The sequence below is a fragment of the Pempheris klunzingeri genome, chromosome 2 (assembly GCF_042242105.1).
Source record: "Pempheris klunzingeri isolate RE-2024b chromosome 2, fPemKlu1.hap1, whole genome shotgun sequence".
NCBI classification, from domain to species: Eukaryota; Metazoa; Chordata; class Actinopteri; order Acropomatiformes; family Pempheridae; genus Pempheris; species Pempheris klunzingeri.
Genome location: NC_092013.1, coordinates 14,785,578 through 14,801,738, shown reverse-complemented (window position 1 = coordinate 14,801,738; position 16,161 = coordinate 14,785,578). Strand labels below are relative to the sequence as shown.

The following is a 16,161-nucleotide window of genomic DNA, read 5'->3' as shown; positions in this document are numbered from 1 at the left end:
ACCGTCTATCTAAAATAAAATCATTCTCAGCTCACCTTTATGGACAGATGTCATTGGATTCAGCTTTGTCTCATGCCTATCATGTCAATTACCAGTTTATAGCAGGTGGCTGGTGGCCAGGAGCACTTGTTCCAAAATCTATTTTAAGGGCTAAGATAGTGGAAAAAGATAGTAGAAGTGAACAAGAGCTGTGCAGACAACTTGCGCATCAATTACACATGTTCTCTTCTTTCTTTGTAACAGTTAAAAACTAAACAACTACCTGAGGAAAATAGAGAAAGCCATCCTGCCTTTACTACCAACCGCTGAACCTCTCACTGCCGCTGTCAGAGTTTTAGCCTCTTTTACATCAACATTCCTCAAGAAAATTCCAATACTTTTCTTCCCTTGTCTCTCGGACAGAATCACATTCTTTAGAAAAGGAGTAGGGGGCTTGAAAGAGAGGAGAAAAAGGCAAGGAAGGAAGAAAGATGGGAGGCTCTATAATCTTTGGCTCTCACAACAAACAATTAGCCCCCTTTTCTCTGTTTGAGGTGGGGAGAAAGTGGGAGAGAGGAGGGAGGAGGGGGACGCAAGAGAAAGCAGAGGAGACAGAGAGGGAGAAGCAGCGAGAGCGATGCTCTTTTATGGCTCTTGTCATATGGATGAAGGCGCGGCGCGTCCATGAGAGCGCACGCTCACCTTCAACAACAGGGCGTCCACTGGGCCTCCCGGCCTTTTCAGCCCGGAGAGACGAGCTCCTCGGGGGGCCATTAGAGCATGAATAGGGGCCTGACAGCCCTGTGCAGCTCCGCAGGGCATCCATAAACGCTGACATATTGACTCCCCATGCCTCTGTGCTGCCTGAGTGTGAAAGCGTGAAGGGCTTGAAGGGTGGGATTCTTTTTCTTTAGTACACTACTGACTAAAACTAGAATATTAGCGACAATATGATTGTTTTTAACTGTAAAACATACTTTGTTTCTCCTTGAGGCAAATACTATCGTTCTCCTGACTGGAGTTTTTATTGTTAATCTGTAAATTTTTGTTTGAAAGACTTGTAATGTAGACGTATATTAGAGAATATGCACTTCTAACATTGCAAATATGTTAGCTGTCATCATTCCCACAGTGAAAAATCCTGTGACCATACATGAGTGTACTTGCTAAATTATCATATCATTTCCTACTGTGGCAGGTTTTTAGAAGAAAGCCACATTAGAAAGGATCTAACAGAGCCACATGGACCCATAAAGACTTCAGAGGGTGCAAAATGTGAACCTTGTTAGGAAGACTGTTGCCACCTCTCTCCTCCCCACCAGGCTTGAGCTTTGCACCAGGTTTGCTCCTCTGTCGAGCAGAATGTCACCGCCTGAGCTCAAGTCTTTGCTAATTGAGGTCACAGCGAAAGTAATGAAATTAACAGAGAGCACAAGAAAGTAAAAAGGAGCCCATGGGGGTCTCTGCCAAATGGCACTGGAGCCAGAGCCTCGGTCCCCCAGCAAAAAGCTCTAAAAACCTACGCAGGAAATCAAACAGTAACGTCTCAGGGCTATGAGCCGAGGTCTCCTGGAGGAACAAATCATTCTCTCAACAAAGCCAAAGAGAGATTACTGGGCACAGTATAGGAATGCACAGCGGACATTTTTATGTGCCCAAGGGAAGTTTCCTAATTTTCTGGACAAGACTGGGCAGCAAATATTGTGGAAAAGTTTGTGTGATATAGAGGACACTAGGAAGGAAAGAAGAGTTGTGAAGAATTACAGAAACTTTAATGGAAACTCAGCATTGGTGTCTGAAAAATGGCTCCATAATCTTTACATACGACGTGAAATCATTAAACGTATTTTTCAAAAATACTGTTATACTGCGCGATATTGAGGTGCACTGGCATTCAGTGGATGGCAAATAAACAAACTGTTTCTGAAAAGTTCCTTTGTATTCAACAATTTAATGAATATTTCCTGTAAAGAGCTTTTATTCTGGGCACAGTGAAGCATTACAGTGCTTGGCATTAATTTCTGAGATCCCTCCGTATTGAGGGGTTGTAATGTGGCACAGTAGCAAAGCTTTTTATACAGAGACTACATATTCCCCAAGGAGAGAATGACTGACGATGCAGAAATAAGCCCATTAGTTGAAAATAGGGGACAACATTTGAAGTTGTTATTTTGTCGGCAAGGACAGGAGCTCCACCCCACTGTTTGGACAACCGCTTACACATTTTTACTTGGTGGGAAAAAACACATTTCTGATTTGCAACACTTAGGGAACATGTTTATTGTCTTTGTGGATATGGAAAAAAAAACACGCACAATTAAAACAAATGAATATTTCAGTGGTGAAGCAGATCAAGAGCATAAAATGTGAAATGTTCTGGCCCTAAGTAGCATAGGCTAATGGCGATTTTTAAACTAGCAGACCATGGTCAATGTTTCTCATTCATCACTGAGGGAGAGCATGGGCGCACTGTGCTAAACGTAATTACTGTTGCACATTATGTGGGCTATTCCTGTATTGTAATAAAATTAACCAGAAATGCTTTTTGTCTTTTCTAATGCAGCTCCATGGTAACCAGTGGACGGTCATAATGCAACACACTGTCCCGATCTGTGCCAGCTGTCAGAGTTTGACAACCTTAGGTGGCAAGGCGAATTGGAGGAAACTACATTTCTTTCAATAAATTATGTGGCTCTGACCTGCTCATCCACTGCGCAATTTAACATGGACATAATAATGTCCTGATGTACTGTATATTCATTTTTGTGGTCCTTCAGCGTTACTGTTTAGCGGAATAACAATGGTTTAATCACCAAGACAAAGGTCTATTTCTGCCAGAGGGGTTATTGTTAATCTGTCCATCTGAGATTACCTCAGACAGACAGGAAAGTTCAATTGGACCATATGGTTTATTCTGTATTCCTCAACATAAAATGTAAATGCTATAAAAAGAAAACGTTTAGCCAAATCAGATCATTACGACAGACTTCAGGACTTCGACCATTTTTATAGATGCAATGATTATCAATCATCATAAATAATATTTGACGGTAGACAAATTTGTAAAATACATTGTAGGATATTTGTGGAATACCCACAAAAGCAGTTAATAAATTCACACTTTCATGGGTTTCAGAAAACATACTATCAAATTTAAAAGGAAATCTGTATTTACTTTAATTGAGCCACAAATACAAGATCGCACTGATTTCTCGTTTGGGATATTTGTTCTGAAATCAAAGAGACAACTGCACGCTATACTTGTCTCCCGACTGATACGGCTTATGAAAATATACTGAGGAATTACTGGTGGACCTTTCACAAATTAACAGGCCTTTGTCATTATTTGACATTATCTGCCAGCCGGCAACAACATTTATGTTGTTTGGTAGATAACTTATTAAGCAAAATGACTATGATTTATGGAATTACATGGTTAATTAGATACTGCTTAAAGCTGAAATTACTCTGTAAACCGTCTGTCCCCTTTGGCAGTTCACCTAGACAAAAACAAACATGAGTGAACATCAGATTTTACCTACAGTCTTTAGGAGAAATATACAGTCTAATGTTTTGGGGGTTGCTCTCCACGTTGTGCGATGTTCTTAATGCCATAAATGAGTCATTTTATTGCTCGTTGACATTGTTATTGGTGCTTCCTGACAGCAGGCAACATTGTCTGTAGAGGCCATCAGGTCAGTTAATTATACTTGTTTTATTGCAGCAAACTGATTTCAGCTTCTCTAATGATGTGTGCAGGACAACTGCACCAGGAGGTTTGTTTTAGCTGATATTACCTGAATTGAACTGGTTGTTTTTTTTCCTGGAGGAGGAAAGATGCCAGGAGGACATCTCAAAGCAATTAGCTTTGAGATGTCCTCCTGGCATCTTTCCTCCTGAGATTTCTGTCCCACAACTATAGGTTTTTCCATTAAAACCTTTGAAACTAATCTCCCCCCGCTGAGAACACTTGTCTCTCCTCGTGGCATGGCTAGGAATCAGTAGTGAGAGATAAATAAATGGCCTTTAAGAAGCGCCGGCCCTCTTGTCAGGACACATATCAACTCAGAGCAGCAACAGTCCACATGTCAACTCATTCTCTTCCCATTTCCTCTGCTCTCTTTGCTAAGACACTCCTGTCTAATGAAGTAGAGGGGCTGCAATCCCAACGGAGGTTAGCAGAGCTCTGTCAACCCTGAGTGTTGTTTTCCCTCCGGACAGCCCAGTCATTGTCCACTATAGAAGGTAATACTCACCAATCAGGATTCATTACAACACCAAATCTATGAATGAACTGCCCACCGCAAGCAAAACCCACAACAAACACACAACTACCCGGGAGAAGAAATAGGCCTCCCAGGGACCCCCCTCCAAACTAAATTGGATTGCCAATACGGCCCACAGACGTTTGAGAAGTCGAGAAAAACAATGGAGCAGAAAATAAATACTGCAAAGCCACAATGATGACTCCACTTGGTAAACTAACACAGTATTGATCGTCGTCTTTTTTTTTTTTGTTTGTTTGTTTAGAAAAGCCTCATCCCTGCTAATAGCTGTCTCAAAGTGTAATCTCTCCCTTGTCCTCCCCCTCCTCTCCTCCCCCTCCACATTCCCTATTATGTGGCTCCTTTCAGCGCGCCTCAAATAGTTTAGGTTCAGTGTCGCACTGGGGTACGGGGCATGGGACTGGGGACCAATTGTTTGCTAATGTTGACACCTGCCAGAGCAGGCTTGGCCTATTTGGGGCCCGCCAAGCTGCAAACTGGATGCTCCCCCTCTTTAGCGAGATTAAGTGTGGGTTGCTGGGGTCACAAATCACTGGACTCCCTCTGATGTTGTGAGGCACAGAGCCAGAGACTGAGAGGACTAAAAGAGAAAGCTGGAGAGGGAGGGACAGAGGAGGGAAGAGGGATAAAGAGTGACAGTCTATTGTTTACTGAAAAGGAGGGGAATAATGTATCTTCTTGAGTGCGCGTAACCAGTGTGCCCCATTCAAAAAAATATATATATATCAACAGTGAATCCACGTCAGCAAAGCACACAACAGTTTTCTGCCTCACTTTCTGTCTCATTTTGGCTGCATAAATGTTCAGGAATATTTGAAAGCGTTCTGTTAGAAATTCAGCATGGACAGGAAAGACCAGTTGCACTCTCTGCTCTTGGTTTCTACATAGCAGCTTGTGCAATTTCCACACCCAAAATATAGCATTAGTAGGAGGAGAAAAATAGGATGCAAGTCATTAAACTATCTGTTTTTTTGGTGATTCACAGGACAGACTCTCTGGGTTTGAGTTTCACTAAATATGACGGCAATAAAACAACCTCTGTACATATAACAAACGGTCTAATTCTAATTTCTTTAGAGGAACGTCTAAGAAAGTGTTCATTTAACCAAACATATATATCTTCTTTTACCCTTTTTTTTTTTTTTTAAGCACACACACAGTGCAAAGCCCCAGGGAAAACCAGCGTGGCCATGACAGACAGTGCCCAGCTCCTCCTCCTCCTCCCCCTTCCTTTGCAGATGTACATTAATGCAAAAAAGGCAGAGATCTGAGCTGCAGCAGAAGCACCCTCTCTCCCTTTAAAACTGCTGCTGTCCAGCCTGATCGTGTCAGTTTGAAGGCCCCTATTCAAAAGTATTCATGCATCTGCCTTTGAGGCACAATAGCAGCTAGTTTATAAACTGTCTGCCCAGGCACCCAAAGGCTTTAGTTCTTATTGTTTTCAGCCCCTTAATAAACTTTTTGGAGGAGTTCATCAACTTGCCTGAATAGCCTAAGCAGCAAGTCTCAAGACAGAAAATAACAGAAGGGCCTTTTCTCCTCCCTCTTCTTTCTCTCGTCCTTTTCTAGTGGCTGTTCATCTAACAATGGTGAGAGTAGGCTGTCAGACATCACAGGGCTTTTTTGTACCAATACAAGAAAAAAAAAGTATTCAATAAAAAGAGAATGCGGCCTCTTAAAATGGGAATCGAAAACGATTGTATTTTCACGTTTGCACATAAGTTAAAAGCTATGCTAAGCAGCAGGTTAAAAAGTTGTTTATATATATTACAGCAAATTATTCATTAATTATTAATAGACTAATATATCATTAATAGATTCATATTTTGCAGAAATTGTACATAAACATCTTTGTATTTAAATGTTTGAATTTCATAGCAAATTAATATGAAGATATTAGTTCTCCATTCTGTGTCCATAAATGCCTGACACCTGTTAGACAGGCAGCACGGAAATGACGGGATGCAATAAAATGTAATTTTGGCTGTAAGCCATTAATCCACTGTTATACCTTTAAACTCTGTGGAAAAAAAAAATTAGCCAAACTTAAACGTCTTTAATAGATGTCTGCTCTAATTAATTTCATACCTAATTAAAACAAGGCTATACAGTCCATGCAGGCCGGCCTGTTTAGCCCGCTGGATGGCCATAATTGAAGTAATAGCGTAAAAAAACGCCTGCTTAGAAAATAAAAGCCCGCAGCGGTCCAATTCAACAACTTCACCATCCAAGCACGCTGCGCATCCCTCCCCCTCCACCATCTGACCCAAAAAGGCCTTATTGGCTGCCCCGGACCAACCACCTACTGTTTCCCACCGATGCACTCGGTGCGTTTTAACACCCTAATTAGATGTGACAAGTTCAACGAGCTGGTTTCAGAGGAGGAAAAGCTGGTCAGGTTATGATTTCCGAGTCAGACTCACAGGGGAATCTCTGGACAGCTGATTCCTGTCAGCCTCATTCATCTTCTTCCAGCCAATTAAACATCATGGCTAACAAAGCGGTGGCAATTTGGGGAATACATTAAACGCCTAAAGTGGAAATGTAAATGTCTGAGGTGATGTCTGTAATCCGCCAACACAATAATAATAATAATAATAATAATAATAATAATAATAATAATAATAATAATAATAATAATAATAATAATAATAATAATAATAGCACAAAATAAATAAGATAGTCCTGATTGACAAAATATTTACTTATAATAGACTGGGTGGTCTGCATCAATATCTGATGCTGACGTTGGCGTTACTGATGACATTTGACAAAACTAACAGGGAAATAAATAAAATAAAAATAATAGGGTATTACATAGAGGCAGCATTTCCCAGAATATTAACAAAAAATGCTTGCCTAAATATTAAACCTATTTCAACAAATTACCTTATATACCACGAAATTAATTTACCTCTAGAAACATCATGAGATCAGAATAAGCTGACAATTTCAAACTAGATTAGCTATTTAATAACAACATTGTTTAGAGATGAATTGCACCAAGAGCAAGGCGGTCAGCACAAAATGAAGCAGCTGTAAAAACAGAAACGAAAATGAATTTACACATAATTCAGCTGCCTAAAAGTTTTGTCACTAACACCCCCACCTGTTGACATGAATGTGTGATGCACATCAGCAGCCTGATGTGTTGTGTGTTTTAGTGTGTGAGAGAGAAAGAGAGAGAGAGAGGGGGGAGGAGGAGGAGGAGGAGGGAGTCAAACTTAAGCAAAGAAAAAAAAAAAAGATGAAAAATTCAGATTTTCTATTTATTTTGGACTGCAGCCCTGCAGGCGCAGCGCAGGAGCCCCATAGTGAAAATTGGCGGAATAAAACACAGACAGAAATGAGAGACGCGCTGAAGCACCCTACTGTTGTGACAGGATACCTGGAGGGCAACGCTTCCTCTTTAATTTGTCTCGTATGGTTTGAGACCCCCAACCAGACATTCAATCCTCAGAGTCTGCGTAAGCCTACTGAATTTAATTCTCGATGGTGAAATTATATGCTATAATTAAATATCATATCATTTCAAAATGCTCGGTGCCATAGAGGCATCTTATCGACTTGGTCTTCCTCGGCTTCGACGTTGTTATCACATTAATGGTAACAACATCTAAAATGGGCCTATCAGCATTTGTGGGGGAAATTGCAGGCTAAACAAAGGGCACCTATGGGCTTACAGCTTATATTCTGATATTTTCGAGCAGGAAATGTTAACCTTGAAATGCTACTATCTGCGCTTAACAATGTGTGATCATAACCCCATAAATGAGGGGAGAAATTGAATCCTTTTAAGTTATTAAGCAGGAAAGGATTATAAACTCGTCTTTATAAATGAGCTAGAAATCCCCATGTCTTCCTCTGTACACTTTTAAATTTCCCACAAGAAGCTGGAGAGGAAAGATTGCCCCTTTTCAAGAGCCCCACAAGAGATGGAAAAACCATTTTTGTGCCCAGATAGGGAGTCGTCCCACATGGTAAGCGCCACTTTAATTAATAGACAGCCCTGAGAGGTATCACTGTCAGCCTGGATAATGGTGGCAGAGCCTGTGTTTGTGCTTCCATGAATATTTCTGATGTGATCAAAGTCAAATGCCAGCACAGAGTGAATTTAAGCCTACTCCATTTTTTTTCTTATTTAGCCTAATGCTGCCGACACTTAAAGCTCCTGACACTGAAATGTCTCTCCAGTATGGTAGGCCTACAAGCTTAAACTGCACTCCTTAAAATTGATGCATTACTCATTACTCATAAGCAGTGGGTTTCATGTTATTATGTTGCACGGTTTGCTCGGGTTACCTTGCTGGAACCAATAGGCTAATTTGTTACACTGGTAGCAGCTCTGCGCCATAAAATACCGCGATATGTCATTAACAACAAATTATACAACCAATTAGAATTTTTTTTAAAAAAAAGCTAAACAATAAATATCACAAAATGTCAACGAAAAATAAAATTTTAGCCCATTTCGGAAGCTAAAATTAGCACTAGCTGCTAATTTCTGCAGTTACGCATTACATAGCAACCAAGCTAACAGCAGTTTAAGCTAGCTGATGTGCTAACTACTTACTATTATTATTATTTTTAGTGTTGCTGAGCAGCTATTAAAGGTTTAAATGGTACACACAGGTCATGGAGACATGTCACCTTTGTACTGTTTATTACAACATCACCTGTGCCAAGTAGTAAACCGAGAATAGTGTAAAACTCACCTGGCTTTGTAAATATCTGGTTTTAACGTGGAAAGTAGTCCTTTAAGGTGAAACTGTTCCTGTGCATAGAGTGTGTTAGGAAAAAAATAAATTAAAAAGGAATATACAGGCTACATATTTGGGTTGTTAGCAAAAGCCATTGCTTTTTAATTGGAACAAAAATCTATTTAGTACACTTTTAGTGAAAAATCTGAGCATTTAAATGTTTCTCTGTTCAGTTCAGTGGGCCCTATATTTTGCAACCTTTACTAATTTTATTAATTTACTGCAAATGCAAACATCCTTATAATAATAGTTTATATTTTATTTTTATTATTATTATTATTATTATTATTAACGGTGATGTGTGTCTTTCAGCTCCTGCCCTCTATATAAGAAATGTAGGCCTACCGATGTAAATTCCAGTGAAATGTGGCTTGAGTGGCTGCGGGGACAGGGGAGGTTAATCCGAGTTTAATGCAGTGAAGCACAGCGCAGGGTCTGGGCTATGATGGGTATGTTATCTCTGCCCAACATTTGGGTCTCCCTCAATTTCCACCCAGCCAAATAGCTGCGAGAAAGTGCAGATGGAGTCACTCTCAATGCCTGAGGAAAAAACGTTATTAATAGCTAAATAACTTCCCCATACTTTCACTGAATCTCTCTCACACACTGTTCCAGATGGATTTGTTTGAAGTGGTCTCTCGCTTCATTCCCCTGTCCTTCTCATTCAGCACGGCTTTAGACCCGAAATATAGCTACATTATATTACCATACACTTAGAGACTGGCTGTGCATGCACGAAAATGCCTGTGTGTGTGTGTGTGTGTGTGTGTGTGTGTTTCTGGCGTGAGAGCATGGAGGGTGCAGCTTTTCACACTTTTCTTCACTACAGGCCGAGTTTATCGTTAATAAGAGACGAAATTATTCATTTTGCGTTTCTTTGTTTCTGCAGGAGAACGCAGCTCTACCTGAGAGGAGGATAAACCTGAAGAAAAAAAAGAAACACATTTTTTGCCCGATTGGTCGACGTTTGACGTGAATTTGCGCACCTTTACATGGTAACCTACAGCACACACTGAGACAGAAATGGAAAAAGGGAAAGCCAGAGACTATTATTTTCTCCAAATATGTTTAGAACAAAGTGCAGGTCCTCGTATTCACTGCATCACATGAATACAACAGCAGCCATGCCTAACCTGGATCTTTGGTTTGTCTGACTTCCTCACACCTCTCTGCTGCTCTGTCACTTTCCCTCCCATGATGCGCGGACATAATCCCACCTGGCATCTGTTTAATTAGTTTGTGGACCTCAGGTAATCCTACGATTTGCTGAAGTGTCCATCGCCTGTCTCCACCTCATCTGACGGTCAGGTTGGATGCTTGAGTGTGGCAGATGGACGCCGGACAGCTGACTCGCTCTCTCTGAGCGGTGTGGTGCAAAACAAAAGAATGCACAAGTTTGCACAGATGCAGTGAAACCTTTTCCCCCCTATTTCTTGCGCGTTATTACACTTTGGCGCAGAGTTGAACGGCCGTACATGACCGCTGAAGTGCGCCTTTCTGATGGGACGGAGGGTGGACCAAGACCGCGACAGACTTTTAACAATCAACAGGATAAAAAAAAACCCACCAACACAGCAGCGTGAAAAGGTTGCAGCTATTTCCGGCGCATACACTGAGTTTTGGTCGGTTTAGCTCCCACTAAACAACTCCATGTAAGAAAAAAAATAATGAAAAAATAAAATGTACAATATTGTAATGTGGTTAGCAGTTTAAATACACGTTTAATAAAGCTAGATTAGAGCTGGGATAAATCCGTGATGTAACCTCTGAGAAAATCAAATACGCAGGCCTAATAAACAAATAGATAAATAAATAAAGTCTTAAAATCTGGATAAGTAAACGAAAAAAAAAAAATCTCATGAATTTTGTGCCCTGGGCGAGCCACTGTGAGCTCCGCTCTGAGATGAAAGTGAAAAGAAATAAAAGGCTCTATTTAATCTGCTTTAAAACCCCTCTCCACATAAGGGCTGTGCTTCAAACTCGGAGAGTGAGGGGCTGATTGGGGATAAATACATTTCTTACCATGCCTGCGAGCTATTACACCCGGCACGAACACAGCCACCTATTCAGCAACCATCGTTTTCAGTGCTTACTCTAATAAGTATTAACATTATTAGATGCCATCCGGATGCCGCCAGTCTAAACTGCATTACGCAGAGGGTGCGTCTCTTTTTATAGCAACGTAATTGAGTCCCAATTTAAAACACAAGCAGCGCTAAGAAAAAAAAAAAGAAAACCAGGAGGAGGAACATTATATGGATATTTTGTACCAACAGTGGAAAGTCAATAATAATGCAGTTATAATGTCGTTAACGCTTCTCTTTAAGTCAAACCACCACATGGCCTCAGTTTTACGCGGCTGAGTTGTGCGCAAAAAGCTCCATAAAACGTTGGTCACTTACAGCCAGCAGGGGTGACAGACCATCTATATGGACACTGGAGATATTTGCACCAAAATTGTGACATTTTTCTGAAAACATTAATGCGTGGTGTGACAGAAAAAAGAGACCGTTTTCACGCTATCAACTGATTCTTCTCCAACGGGCCATTATATAAAATTACAAAACTATCTACCAGCGGGGCGTACTGAATAATTCATCTCCTTTTATGTCTCTCCTTGCCCTTTGTCCAAAGTTTTCTCTCTCTTTTACCCCGATTTTTGAATGAGAATGGACGGGCCCATACTCTCCTTTTCGCCGCCCTGCTTTCCAGGATTTGCTTTTGTACCTCGGACTCTTCACTTTAGAAAAGACTCAATGGAGGGGAGGTTTTGCTCGTGAAGTTCATCTTCAAGTTTAAAAACATTTTTTGGCAGTGTCTTTTTGAAGGAAAAAAAGGGGGAGGCTTTTGTGAACTCTTATCTAAACTCCATTCACTCATGTTTGATCATCAAACCTTTATATATATATATATATACACATATATATGCATGTGTGTGTGTGTGCATTTTTCACTCCTTGTGCAAGAAAAACAGTGAAGATTTGCACATGATAAATATGACAATAAAATCAGAAAGTTGTATTTTAAAATGCCAAACAACTCTACCTCTACTCTCATTAAATAAGCTTTTAAAAAATTGAAAATAAGAAAAAAAAAATCTCACCTTTTATAATTTAAGGTCTAGTTCTTGTAATGTCTCCTTGTGCGTTATCTATCACGTGGAATATTATAGCGATATTAAATCTTAAGTCAATTGGACAAACGCTGACAGCGAATACCTGCATCAAAGCTTTATTTTCCCCTCCTCGCAGCATTACTAATAGAGCAAATAATAATATGAGCATTGATTTCCACTTAAACTGACAAGTGGTGAAATGTCAGTGAACTGACATCGATTGTGAAATGGGTCAACTGTCAGCTGTCGTTTAGAGGTCGTTAGATGAGTGAATGAATGAGGAGGAATTCGCTACACAAATTAATTTTCTGCAGTTAAATACCTTCTGCCAAGGCTCTCATAAATAATTGAGCGAATGAACAACTGCTGGCTCGGAGTTAAAAGCAGGAATAAATTCTCTGCGTTTAGCTGCAGCTCCGGCGTGGGACATTTTCCCAAGAGGACGTGAAGCAGGAAGTCTATTTAAAACAATTGCTTCCTGGTGACAAGGCTGCAATTTACTCTACATAATGATAATAATAATAATAATAATAATAATAATTTGATATTTCAGACATATATGTACAAAAGGGCCATATACTTTCTGCTGTTAACTTACATTTATCACCGAGGATGCCATCGATGCTATGCTTTGTTTTCTTTTCTCCATCTTCATCCTTCTTATCACAGTCATCCTCGTCATCTTTTTTGCCAAATCGGGCCCTCAAAACGCGGCTGATGGAGCTCACTAATGGCAACAAAAAGGTAAATGGGTGATTAGCCCTAAAACCCATAAAAGAACCATAGTAATCCTGTCATACATTTTTTTTTAGAAGGATACCATACAAAAATAGCACAGGAAAAGTTTTACATGAGGAAGCTGCCTTGAGAAAATGTTTAAAATAAAAGTCTATATTAAAGGAGCAAAAATACATTGTCATAGCAATAATAAAAAAGAAAAACAACTATGGAGCACCAAAGGAATATTTTCCCAACAGGGATTTTTTTTCCTGGGTCATACAGCTGTAGGTGAGCTTCCTGCTACACTGAAACATTTTATTATCAGTAACTGACGGGCTTAAAACATGTTGGATTCAAAGTGAGGTTCAGAAGTGATGCTGCAGTGTTCGCTCGAAATAAGAAAAAAAAAAGAGTGCAGCTTACCAGATGAAGCCTCACCTGAAGGAACTGTGCTTCTGTCGCACACCCCGTCCTTCAGCAGCTTATCCCGGATCTCCCAGCTGAACATACCCGGGTTTTCTCTCTTGTACTCCTCGATCCGTTTCTCCACGTCAGGAGTTGCCACCTGCTTTAGGTTTGAAATGGTGTAATGGCAGGGGAAAAAAACCAAAACAAAACAAAAAGGAAGAAAGAAAACAAGAAACAATTTTAATTGAGAGGAACTTTTAAGAGATGGACAAAAACAGGGATCCTATAAAACGCACGAAACACATACTTAAAATTAAAAAAATGTTATTTTTAATAGGAATATTACATGTCAGTGAACGGCTCTATAAACTAAAATTTAACACCAGTGAAAAACGACGTGTCCCCAAATAGTTTATCATATAATGAAAAAATTACTGTCATGGAAAAGCCATAAAGTATGCCCATTTTTTAGTATCAAATATTCATCATACTCAACATTAAGTTCACAGACAAATAATAATGATATTACAGTAATTCTCAGTGTTTCTAATTTCAGTGTCATTTTATAGATAAATGTTTTCAGTTTTTTTTATCGATTATGTAAAATATTGGTTATTTTTTTCAAATATTCGTTAAGAATTTTTTTTTATGAGCTGTAATATGTTGATGTTACAGGTGGGCTGTACTTTAAAAACAGGGGGGCATTAAAAGTCACTGGAGTGATGAGACACATTTATTATTATCATTATTATTATTGTTATCACCATCATTATTATCATTATTATTATTGTTATCATTATAATTATTATTATTATTATTATTGTTATCATCATTATTGTAGACATCCTAGGAGGAGGTCTAACATTTTGTCTTGCCTTCATCGTCGCGCTCTGCTGTAATAACACAACTTCAGTTTCGAGCTCACTCAGGTGTCATGCACCTCGTGACGCCCGTCCTCGCGCTGCAGTGGCGCACAGAGCCGCTCATGGATCCCACTCACCCTGGGCTTGCTGCCTCCTATGGCCCCAGGACGGATCGAGCCGGTCTCCTGGTATCGGCACAGGATCTTGGAGACACAACCGTGAGAAACTCGCAGTTGTCGCGAGATTACGCAGGGTCGGATGCCGTGGTGGGCCATCTCCACTATCTTGTGTCGGATGTGATTTGGCAGTGGCCTCCCGTTGATGAACACACCGCCAAGCTGGTTCACCCTACCCTGGCCCAGAGGGGTGGACACTGCGCCACAATAAACAATAAAAGTCTCAAAAACAACAACAATAACAACAACAACACATGCAGTTCTGCAAAGCTTTGAAAATGTTGGCTGCAGATGAAGCTAATTCAGCCTGAGTTATAGTCAAATAATGGCGTGTTTGCTAACGTTTCTGAGTTTTAATGGGACGCAGTTTACGCCCATTATCATATTAGACATTTTCAAGAGAGCGTCGTGCCAAATTCATCCAGCGTCCGTCTGGCTGACAGGATGCATCCGAGGCCACTTCAGGATCCAATTTCACATTCAAGAGACACTAAAGAGGGTGACACTTCCCACCTTGATTATTCCTAGTCATGCTGTACAAATATTGATGTGATCCTTTGAGTCATCTCTTTGCTGTGTGTATTATTGCCATTTCCAGCAGCAGGACACTTGAGCAAATCCCGGAGCTCGAGTAACTTGCGAGCTACGTGGTTTTTGTACATTTCAGTCCAGAGCACTTGAGCACGAACTGGGTGTAATGGGAAAACTGTTCCCATAAATGCATGCAAATACAAAGTGATCTTTTTCCGCCCATATGTTCAGACGACTTGAGCGAGGGCATTGAAGTTTCTTTTTGAAAAAAAATTACCAATTAGATTGCTTTTTGTGTGTGAGAGACAATTGAAGTTTGACCAATAAGAAATGTTGCTTAAAATGCACCTAAAAAAAAAAAGCATCTGATTATTCTGACACCTTTAGTGTTATCAAATTACTGTCAGATTGGCCTCAAATTTAGTACGAAGACTAATTTAAAATACATCTTATTTTCTGGGCCTGGTGTTATTATTATTATTATTAATAACACTATATGTTATTGGTATTATTAATAACACCAGTTCTCTCTAGGTAATATGAAAGTTACAGTATCAAAAGCAGACACTTGAAAATAAAAATGATAAAAATAGAAATATTTTAGTAATTCAGGTAGATTCTGTTTGATAAGCAGGAATCACTAGATCAGACTAAACTTCAACTAAAATCAATGATCAATGGACATAAATTCATAAACAATAACATAATATCAGGCTGAATTAAAACACGTGATGTTTTCATAAAGTATTTTTTCTAGGTTGACTCTCACAGCACGAACTGACGCTCTTCTGTAACTGTGATTCACTTTTGATTCAGGTTGTTAACTTTAATCATCTCTGACTGGAGGTCGGGTTTGTTTGCCCACCCTTTTATTTCCCAGCATGTCGCCGGTAACAAACTGTGCCGTGTGACTACCTCGATCCGGAGGAAGACTTTAGTCACAACACAAGTTCAAGCATCAATCACATGTTGTCATTTCTCTTACCTTCCAGGGGGAAGCCGGTTCTTGGGTAGTTCTGGCCCGGCGCAGGGCGCACCATCCGAGGCATTGTTCCTGGTAAAGTAGCCATCATTGAGCTACTCAGACACACAAACAACACGGAACCGAGCCTGCTACTCTCACAAAGTCCAAGTTAAAAAAAAAAACCGGGATGTCTTCAAAATGCTCAGAAAGATGCTCAGCCTGCTGTCAAATCCAAATCCCAGGCGGAGAAACTGGACGAGCCCTTCTTCCACCGGGGAAAAATAAAAGTGATGCTCTCCTCTGGGGCGATGAACGCGTGCCAAAATAACAACAACAACAAAAAAAAAGAAATAACGGCA

The 16,161-nt window shown here is 40.1% G+C and overlaps 1 protein-coding gene across 3 annotated transcripts in view; it reads right to left on the bottom strand.

The window, feature by feature from the left end:
- Positions 1 to 15,911, bottom strand: part of pax7a (paired box 7a) — a 42,810-nt gene extending 26,899 nt beyond the window's left edge. Inside the window, exons 1-4 of one of the 3 annotated variants that reach the window (XM_070837960.1) lie at positions 15,824 to 15,911; positions 14,269 to 14,504; positions 13,284 to 13,428; positions 12,739 to 12,867 (exon numbers count right to left, since the gene is read on the bottom strand). In XM_070837960.1, coding sequence (XP_070694061.1) covers positions 12,739 to 12,867; positions 13,284 to 13,428; positions 14,269 to 14,504; positions 15,824 to 15,911 — 598 coding nt within the window. The remainder of the gene's footprint in view (positions 1 to 12,738; positions 12,868 to 13,283; positions 13,429 to 14,268; positions 14,505 to 15,823) is intronic. The other 2 variants (XM_070837968.1, XM_070837976.1) reach the window with 2 other exon arrangements.
- Between the last annotated feature and the right edge of the window lie 250 nt (positions 15,912 to 16,161).